General features: G+C 32.4%; 1 protein-coding gene across 2 annotated transcripts in view; it reads left to right on the top strand.

The window, feature by feature from the left end:
• LOC107452626 (mite allergen Lep d 7-like) overlaps nucleotides 1–3,950 on the top strand; it is a 6,927-nt gene extending 2,977 nt beyond the window's left edge. Inside the window, exons 2-3 of one of the 2 annotated variants that reach the window (XM_016069164.3) lie at nucleotides 744–835; nucleotides 3,187–3,950. In XM_016069164.3, the coding sequence (XP_015924650.1) occupies nucleotides 772–835; nucleotides 3,187–3,788 (666 nt within the window). In that variant the 5' untranslated portion in view covers nucleotides 744–771 and the 3' untranslated portion in view covers nucleotides 3,789–3,950. The remainder of the gene's footprint in view (nucleotides 1–743; nucleotides 836–3,186) is intronic. The other variant, XM_016069165.4, reaches the window with a different exon arrangement.
• The last annotated feature ends 7,081 nt before the right edge of the window (nucleotides 3,951–11,031 follow it).

Below are 11,031 nucleotides of genomic sequence, written 5' to 3'. Positions count from 1 at the left end.
TATGAAGTAAGACTATATATATATAATAATTCCTTTGGAAAGCGAATTTAATTATATCAAAGCCTGTTTAATTGCCTGAAAAAACCCGAATATGTTTCTAGTAATCGTCTTTCAACTCGTCACTGTTTCCTCAGGCACTCAAAGCCGCTTTGTTGTTAATAATTCCACCTTCTTCAACATGAATACGTCTGAGCAATAGTTTAAATATCAATTTGCGGACCCCAGTGTTTATACTTTTTGATTTAGTTTTTAATATAGATTATAAAGGGTAGTAGGAAAAAGATGCTAACAATAGATTAGTTAAATTACTTTTAAAACTCCTTACAAAATATATGCACGATATTAGATTCAGAAACTAAGGGAAAAAAAATTTATTCTGGATACAAAATATCTTTAACTTAAAGCTTGCCCACGTTACTCCATATTCAGACAAGGTGGCCCACTTTTTCTGAATATAAAATATAATTTTTAAATTTAAAAACTATTAAGTTTTTTTTTTTTTTGAAAAATGTCATGAATATCTCAAATGGTTGAAGCATATACAGTTATATTTTAAGCAGATTACTTTTCAAACTTAGTGTAAAAAAACAGAAACGTTCAAAATTGTTTCCCTCTCTATCTACTTTTTTGAGCGAAAATTAGTTTTTAAATCCGAACTGTTTATCGAATTGTAATAAGTTTTCGTAATAATTTTCCAATATTTCGAATAATATTCTCCTTATAAATTTTTTGCTATTTTTCAGATAGATTTTCAAAGCAGTTTCTCCAATCATGCATTTATTGGCCTCCGTATGGATTTTAGGAATTGTCCTTGCCGGAATAGCATCCAGTGAAGGTACTTATACATGAAACTTATGAAACTTATTCATGATCATAAAATAAAAATACATTAGATGTGATTTTATATTATATTTGATTGGGTTTTAAATTATTTTATAGACAAGATGATGCTTATAATTTTATAGAAAAACCGAGGCAGCAGAATATGAGAAATAATATTGCTTTTAATATTAATGTTGGATACAATTGATAGCTCATAGTTTCAAGCTAGACTGATCAGAATATATTTTCGTTCTTTCCAAAAATCACAAATTTGTATTAGTTGAGTAGCATATAGTTTGTCTAAAGTAATAACTCCCCAAGCCAATCGTCTGGACCCGTAAAGGTGGCAATGGTAACGAGGTATAACTATTTAAGGTAGATTGTGGGGACGAGGTTTAGGACAGGGTTTGGCTCTGATCAGCGAAAGAAAAGGAATATTTTACTATTGTGTTAGCCCTAGAGTGGAAAGAAGCCATCCTCCTTGAAATGTCATCTTGTTTCCATAGCAACAGACGGCCTCACACTTTGTGACGGGGGGAGTTCTTACCGTAGACAAACTATGCCAGAAATTGTTTTGTTTATTTATTTATTTTTGCTCTATAAATGCTTTGCTGTGACCATACTTTAGGCATATAGATTACATTGCGGAGGAAATGTTTTGTTGCATTTATACAAATACTTGATGTTACCTAATTCGAGTGTAGGGATTTCAAATCTGAAATTAGTTTACTCCTAAAGCTGTCCCCCCTTTTTTTTCTCTTTTTTTAAAAAATGGCATTTTTAGTTGAATTTTTGTCGAAAGGTACCAGTTTAAAACCGTTATATATATTGGAAGGTTGCGTAAATGTTGCAACAAATTTCCAGTCACATCCTCAGGATTAAAACTGTATAGGAACCGATGCCCAGAAATGTCGTCATACCCGGCTGTTGAGGACTTGTACACAAGTTTAATCCTGATGATGTAATCTAACTGCCCTAGACGTTTGTCGCAACATTTACGTGACCGCGTGATATATATACATATATATATATATATAGATATGCACGGAAAAAGCAAAACCTTCCATAATTCACCACTTTATAGTNATCTCGTCTTACATATTTTTCATATATTTTTTTAAGACAAATGGAATTGGAAGAGGATTTCATACATCTGGAGAAAACATGGAAGAAAAGCACAATAAGAAGAATTATACAGGCATTCAATATATATGTATGTTTATGTATATGTTATGTATATTATATATATATATATATATATATATACTTATATATATAATAAGTAAAGTATTACAAGTATTCAAAGTTTAAATTAAATACTGTTTCTTTAGAAAATATTTGTTTCTTAGTCTTCGTTTATTACTTATTTATTAATTTTTCATTTATTTATTATTTAGCTATTAATTACTGATTTATTTATTATTTATTGTTTATTTATTTATTCATTATTTATTTATTAACGTATTATTAGCAAAAAAATTTCTTAAGTTCTATACTGACTTAACAATTTATTTTTCCATTGTTTTATTCCTTTGAAACACGCTTTTGATATTCTCAAATGAATAATTTTTATTTATTTCAATTTTGGGGGGAAAAAATTCAGTATGCAATTTATTTTGTACTTTGATGACAAATATTTAAAATTGAAACATTGTTTGATTCCATGGCAAAAAATTCATACTACAACAGTTTTATATTTAAAGAACAACCAAATCATACTATCCAGTTATTCTTAAATGTAATGAAAATATTTATTTACTCCTTATACTACTTTGAACTTTGTGTAATAAAGTTTAGAAAGGTTTAAAGATAATATGATTCAAATTAGCTTTATATTAAGATTGCAGGAGGCCGAGATAGCCTGGTTGACAGGGCGCTGGACTCACGTGGCAAACGGGAGTTCGAATCCAGCTGGCAGTAGTACATGGTGACTGGTGCACGGTAAATCTGTCGTGCCACAAAGTCCTCAATATTCCCATAACAAATTACACCTCTTGGGATATTGCATTTAAGATTGATCGTTCTCTGGTTCAGTTCAAAATTACGATCTGTGGATGAATGAATGGATGTGTAAGTGAGTCCGTCCTATAAATGGATGTGACGTATGGGTGTGGCCTAAGTCAAATTCTTGACCATAGATGGCGCCACTGGGAAGCAAGAACAATAGCACACCTTGCCTTAATGCCTTGCCCGCGAGGACAACATTAACAGTGCAGGAGATGTGAACTGTAGTATCGTCCAATACTCCCCCCCCCCCAAATTTTTAAAAATAGGAAAAATAAGAAAAAGAAATTTTTGCTGCTAGTGTAATTGGTTTTTCAAAGTTTTGTGTGCAAATATTTCATTGTTTTATTTTATTTCTAGGAACACCGTGTAATGATTACGTTGATGGAATTTTGAGAGATCTTAAAGAAGATAAAGAATATTTTCAAGATCCATACCAAATTCCCGAGAAACATGTCGAAGTTTCTAAAAAACTTATTTTTGTAAATTACACTGGTGAAGCACGAATTTTCGATGGATATATTTTCGGACTTTCTTCCTTAAATCGCGAAGACGATGTCATCGTGGACAAGAAAAAGAAAACACATTTGAAAATCTATCTTGGAGCCGGAGAATTAAAATTACAATGCAGTGGCACAGTGAAACTCATGGGACATGGTCCACAGGTTACAATCAATGCCGTTATCAAGTACGTGAATATGAAATTAGATATTGTTCCAACTTCTAATGGTACCAATCCCAAAATAGCGAACTTCAAAATAGAAGATGTGAAAGGATCTGAAGTAAAAGTAAAAGGACTAGGTCCACTAAATTTCTTTTTAAACAATTACATAAAAGTCATTGGCACAGTCTTTAAGAATCTGGTAAGAAACGCTGTGGAAACCAAACTAAAAACTTTTATGGACAAGAAGTTGAAAAAATATGTAGTTCCTGATGAATGCTTAAATGATAATATGTGGTAATCATTTTTCTTATACAAATACTGGAAAAAATCAATTAAATGTGGTATCAAAAAACTACTGTAGTCTATCGAAATTTCTTATGTTACCAAATTAAATTGTTAAATATCGAAATATGTAAAACATCTTAACTTTATTTCACTCAATAAAAGGTTTTACTTATAATTTTTCGTGAGTAAAATATTATGAGATTTGAATTTATGCACAAAAACAAAATTTTTACATCAGAAGAATGTTCAGATATATTTCCTCCTGACACCCAGCTTTCAAAATATAGGACTGAATTTGGTTAAATTTCAAATAATATTTTATGATTTTTTGCTGCTTCAATGCCTTCTCAAAGTGATTGTCTGCATAAAAAATATGATTGGTTTTACCCTAGTTAGTCTGAATTTTTATTTACAACAAAAAATTAAAAGAAGGATAAGATATTCGATTCACATTACCTTTCGGATAGTTTTACAGCAAAAAAATTTCGCATTATGCGAGTCTTGTAGATTTTGTGCAGAAATACACTGTAAAAATGTTCTACAATATACGAAAAGGCTTACAATTAAAATTCTTTTTTATGTAATTGTCATGAATTCTGCCATTATGAATAGTGTCCTTATTAGAGCTCGGGTCTCAGAAAAATGGCAGAAAAAATTTAAAACTAGCCTAATTAAGCAATAATTTTTTAATTTTTCCTGTATATATATATGTGCATGCCGAAAATTCTTTTTTCATTGGAAATATTTTCGCTTGTCAGTTTCATTTATTATTTTGTTCCATTGCTACACAAATGATTACCGGTACACGCTAAATCTGTTGAAGTCACAAAGTCCTCCAAGTACCCATAACAAATCTATACCTCTGGGAGTACTGGGAGACCAAAATTACGATTTGCGGCTGGATGGATGGTGCGTGAATGTGTCCTCCCTGTGAAACGGGATGTGACGTATATATGTTGCCTCCCAATCATCCTCAGGGATATTTCCCAGACCGTCACCAATAGCTCCCTATGCAGCTCCAGTGAGACGTAAATAAAATCACCGTACCGTACATTGTTACGCATACGTATGCAGGCTGCGCTAGTAAGAATGTATGACGTATAAGCTTTAGTCAAGTTGAAAAGTATATAACACAGGTTAGAAAGGGCATCATCACGAAGCTACATCAAAAGTTGCTAAGATTCGAACCTACTACCTCCAGTTTACAGAGCATTTGGAGGAACGGTAAGACGCAAACGACTGAGTCAGAGAGGCCCCTTGAAAGCTTCATGCTGCCCACACTTGGAAATATCGAGCTCGATTTAGTCCGAATTTGAAATTGAAGTCGTGAACGATTGGTAGGTTGGTTGGTACTTTATTAACGTCGCACTAGAGCTGCACAATGCTGGTATTGGCGAGAGTCTGGGAAATATCCCTGAGGATGATCCGAAGACATGCCATCGCAATTTTGATCCTCTGCAGAGGGGATGGTTCCTCTGCTTTGGTAGCCCGACATCCTGCACGCGAAATCGAGCACTTTACTATGGAACAGTTTAACGAGGACCGATACCGCTCACCCTCGGTCCCTACACAGGATGATCAAAGTGGTCACCCACCCGCTTACTGACAGCAGCCGAGGATGCTTGACTTCGGTGTTCTATTGGGAACCGTGTCTTTACGATCAGTCCACTGCGGGACTGACGGCGTGAACGAAACAGTTGGCAAAGTTCGAACAAATCTAAAGGTAAGCATGCCATAAGATATTTTATCATCACATCAAATTTCCTCGATTCTAAATAATGCTTTAAAACTATTATCGAGCAATTTACCACCAGATCTCAAGGAGATAGATGAATCGCCGCTACTTAATCTAGCATCTACTTAATAATTATAGAAGCAACAGATTTCACCTGTTCTATATTAATAAACAAGCATTTGAAGTCAGCTATGAAGAAATTACTATTTCAAAGTAAGACTTTATAAAAAGATAATAATTTTAAATTTTGTTTGATAAAAGAATGGAAAATATTTCTACGCAAAAATGAAAATGCTTGATTGTATCGAATGTGCAAAGATACGGATTTAAACTAAGTTACTTGTGACAAGCTTTCTTGCTATGTCTAAACTACTTTTGTAACTATCACCCTACAATCTAGATAATTTTAAAAAATGCTTGTTTACTTTCAGAATTAAATACTACAGCAATTAATATTGTTCATTTTAATATTCAAGGCAAAATATCGAATTTTCATGACTAACTGGAACTGCTAGGTTATGCAATGCTTTAGATAAAATTGATATTCTTCAGCGAAACAGGGATAACAGAATCTGAGTTAGATTTCTTCAATGGTGTAAATTTTGATACATTTCATTGCTGCAGATGATATATTACATCTGGTGGTACTAATGTTTACGACAAAGTTCAATATGATTTCAAAAAAAGAAAATTAGTTACTATTTGGAATCCTCAGAAATTGTTTACATAGTTGTTTACAGTGCCAGAATAAGCGTACGCGGGGCCCTAGGCCATTGAAATTTTTGGGTCCCTTAGATTAAATTTTTTTTCTCAGATATTTTTTATTTATTCAAAAATAAAAGTATTTATACATCTTTTCATTTAAGAGAGCATATTTAAAATAAAAATAAATAATAATAAATTAAATTTAATAAAATAAATTAAGTAATAAATAAATATGATTGAAATTATGTAAAAAAATTATTGTATTTTATTAATATATATTTGAAATTGATTTTTTTTTAAAAAATCATTGTTTTTCTTAATTTTTTAAAATGTATTTTCAAAAATTCCATTTTAAGGGGGGCCCTAATCATTGGGAGCCCCTGGCTTCCTTTGTTCCCAACTGAATGTTTTAATAATGAAGTAAAAAATTTCTATTTCAAACGAAATTTAAAAATATAATTTTGATTGGTGACGTAATGTACTAATCTCTTCTAAGCATGGCGTTGATTGCATTTAATATTTTTCATTAATATGCTTTTTTTCTTTTAATTAATATTGCCAATTCAATTTTATTGATAAAATGAATTAAGTAATAAATAATACATACATATTTCTTTTAATTATACCACTTTGTCTGTTGAAACTGCTCGTCTAATCACTAGTATCACAGATTATTACTTAATATCATGCAAAATTATATTATAACCACAAATGAAGATTGGAAAAACACATTTTTGTATTTTCAAATTAGTAAACTATAAAAAAAAAAGCTTTAAACGTTTTGAATGAATTCATTTTCTATTTAAAAACAAATGGTGATTTAAAGAGTTCGTAACTTTTTATGACCAATTAAGAGTCATAAAAAATTAAGATTGAAAAAAGTATAAAAATAATTTTAAAAAATATTTAATTACAAATAAAATTTTTAAGTACTATACTGTTCGAATTAATTGGGACAAATGAAAAAAAAGTGATTTATTGAAACTTTAGCTTTTAATCATTACATACCTTAAGTTACATTGATACATGTCTGTATTAATATGAAGTATGTCCTCCTTTAGCAGATATGACTTCAAGAACACGTTTTGGCATTGATTCCGCTAGCGTAGCGTTCATGTTCTTGACTTCATCGTCGTGGAACCATACTTAAATAGCACTTTTTATCATTTGTTCTGCTGTCGTGCAATTCATCTTGTCTAAGCGATTTTTTAGAATATGCCACAGGTTCTGAATGGGATTTAGGTTTGGTGAATTACCAGGCCAATCAAGCACTTTTATTTTGTTTCCTCGCATAAAATTCTGGACCAGTTTGGAATTGTGACAAGGGGCCAAATCATGTTGAAATGTTCCGTCGAATGTTTCCATGAATGGAACAATCCTACTATGTAATATACCGATGTATTTGGCTGAATTCATCATGCTTTTTAGAGGCACTAAGCTTCCATTGCTGTTTGTTGTGAAGAAACCCCAAAACATTTGTTTAGAAGGGTGTTTTACAGTCTGTTGGATATGATCTGGTCTCAGACTTTCACCTTCACTTCGTCTAACTACATTTGATTTGCGTCCCTGCACAAATAAACGTGTTTCATCACTGAAAACCACTTTCTTCCAGTCATTTACAGTCCATTTTTGGTATTTTCTGGCCCATGCTAAACGTTTTTTCATCATTTTCTGAGTTAGAAATTGTTTTTTCCTTGGTCTTCTTGCCTTACGTCCAACTTCTAGAAGCCTTTTTCGTACAGTTGAAGTACTCACATCAACACCACAATCCAATAAATCCCTTCGGAGGTCTGTGCTCGTCCTTCTTGGATTAATTTTACTATTTCTTATAAGACTTTTATCAGTTCTTGGAGTAGTTTTATGTTTGCGTTCACATTTTCCTTTTCTTTTTGGAGAGGATGAGCCAGAATCTTAAAATGTTCTAAGAATTCTGGAAACACTAGATTTCCCTACACCAACTGCTGTAGCGATGTCTCTTACAGTCATAGAAGTGTGTTCATAAAGAGCTATAATTTTGGAGCGCTTCCTCGGACTAATATCAATCTTTTATAAGCACATAACTTGTGTTAGACTAAACTCAAAATTATAACCACCAGTTTCCACAGTGAAATGCTCACAACTGAACTACAAATACACTAAAACCAGTCAGACGAGTAAATTATAGTTAAGGTGTATCCGTCACCGCAGCTCAAGGCAGATATAACTGGATTGAAGCGGTTCGGGACATCACTAGCAATCCCTTACCAACTCGAATGAGAAAATCTTGCTTGTCCCAATTAATACGAACACTATAGTAAGTTTAAATCTAAGCAAAATCATTACAGAAAGTGTTTTTAATATAATAATGATAATTTTTACAGGATGGTATGCAAAAAGGAAGTTAAAGTAACCGCTAGCTAAAAGGGATTGTGATCTAAATCTTTTTAAGGAAAGCAAAAGCAGTACACAACATTTGGAAATAATCAACTAAATACTTAAATAAAAGAAGTAAAAATTTCTCTATCAAAAATCGATAATAATCTACAACTAACGAACATGTTTAACGCTCATTTGACCTCTTTAAAATCTGCAGTTTCTTTGATTGACATGAAATATTTAACATAACCAGAATTTTTTTTTACTGCTCTGGAATTGAAACTACTGAAGTTTTAAAAGTAATAAAAAATTTTAATTTAAAAAAAAGTATTTGATATGACGAAATTTATGTAAAAATGTAAAAACAAATAAAATTCTTGCAAATAATCGTGTTGATGTTCTAAACAAGTTCATTAAATAACTTACTGATTAGTGATATATTCCCAGATATTTTGAAAATTTCAGTTCTTACCCCAATTTATAAATGATCTATCTACGACCTAATGATGATCCAATTTATAACTTTAATTTCAGTAATAGCCATCTTCTCTAAAGTCTATGAAAAATTAATGCAACAGGATATTATCTCACTTAACCTCATAAATTTCATATTTCGAAATCAATGTGGATTTAAATTCCATATTTAGAAGTCAATTTAGGCCGGGATAGCCTGGTCGGTAGGGCGCTGGGCCCATGTCCGAGAGTTCGTGGGTTCGAACCCCGTCGGCCGAAGACTCCCTGTGTAATAAAGTGACTGATGCACGCTAAATCTGTCGAGTCGCAAAGTCCTCCATGTTCCCATAACAAATCAATACCTCAGGGGGTACTGGATTGGAGATCGATCGTTCTCCGATTCAGGTCAAAATTACGATCTGTGGATGGATGAATGGATGTATGAATGGGTCCGCCTTATAAACGGGTGTGACGTAAGATGTGGCAGAAGTCGTATTCTTGGCCATAGATAGCGCCACTGAAAAACAAGAAACGCACTCTCTGCCTTAAATCTGCTCGGTTTCACCAACCAGGCTTGCCCGTGTTGCAAGTGGCATTAGAACCAACCAACCAACCAGAAGTCAATTTAGATTTAAATTTATTATTTAGAAGTCAATACGAATTTAAATTTCATATCTATAAGTCAATCCGAATTTAAATTTCATATTTAAAAGTCAATATGGATTTCATAAGGGCTTAAATATCCTAACTTAAAACACTACCTATTTATGTATCACTATTTGAATATCTGTAATTCTGTTTAATTTTCTGACTAAAACTCTTAACGTGTGCAAAACCTGACACCATCTTGATTTGCATTCTTCAAATTTCATATTTTCTGACAGTTAATGTTTTTTTTTTTTCGTTTATTTCCTCATCAGCTTTTTTCTTTTTTCTTGTTTTTATGATTCATACTTAATCCTGCAACCACATAGATTTAAAGCTCTAAAGTGTTATTGTATTTATATCGTTGTTTTTGCCGTATAGAAATGTGCTTTTTTTAAAAATAAATTTTACTATTACTTTTAGATATATATACACACTTAAAATGCATACGTACAATACATACACGCGTGATACTTTTTTTTCATGACGCATTTTTGCAAAATAAGGCATCATCCCTTCACGTAAATCCTCTTTTAAATTGTTCCCATCCTGAAGTGAGAGAAAAAAAAACATAAAATATTCTTCCGTATGTCATTTTCCACTAAACGCCTAATTTTGTGCTCCTTGGGCAAAGTTACAACAAATACTTTTAGGTATATATTGGTATGTATGGGAAGAATGACGTCCATTGCTTTTTATAAAGCAAATTTAGAGTACCAAATGATATTTTTCACTCTATGCTCTGTTTTTTTAAGTTAGCAAGTATGAAGTAAGACTTTAGCATCCAAATAGAGTCTTGGTGCTGCCATCTAGTGTGGCAGAAACTAGACGTCCAAATTAACATGACCAATGGTAGCTCACCCATTGTGGTGGTCCTGAAAGAGTGGATACCACCTCTGGAGAACGCACTAGGTCTGCTCATCGGCAAGACCGATTGTGCAGCTCATTGGAAATAAAAAAAGCATGAAGTAAGACCGGGCAATAGAGTGAGACCGGGTACCCCTTGCTTGTGTCTAAATTTGTTCTGTTTACTAGCAGTAAACTTTTTAACAACACTTTATTATAAACAGTTAAGAGGCTCCGCCCCATTCACGCTGTGTATTGCATTTTATTTTTTAACATCAACAAATTATCTATTATGGAAGGTTGACCGTGTAAAGCTCAACACAGATGACACCTAGGGTTAATACTGGTCGTAAGACTTCCGGGTCACTACTTCCGACTGATTTCTACTCCTAAGCTTGAAAATGCGCGTTATCTAATATTATTATACTTGTAGTGTTTACAATAAAATGCGTTATTTCAATTTAACTTTCAACGTAACATAACAAATGAATTAGGAAGACACAGCGAGCTCAAAGCA

This window comes from Parasteatoda tepidariorum, chromosome X1, assembly GCF_043381705.1.
Source record: "Parasteatoda tepidariorum isolate YZ-2023 chromosome X1, CAS_Ptep_4.0, whole genome shotgun sequence".
NCBI classification, from domain to species: Eukaryota; Metazoa; Arthropoda; class Arachnida; order Araneae; family Theridiidae; genus Parasteatoda; species Parasteatoda tepidariorum.
This window is presented reverse-complemented; position numbering and strand designations above follow the sequence as displayed.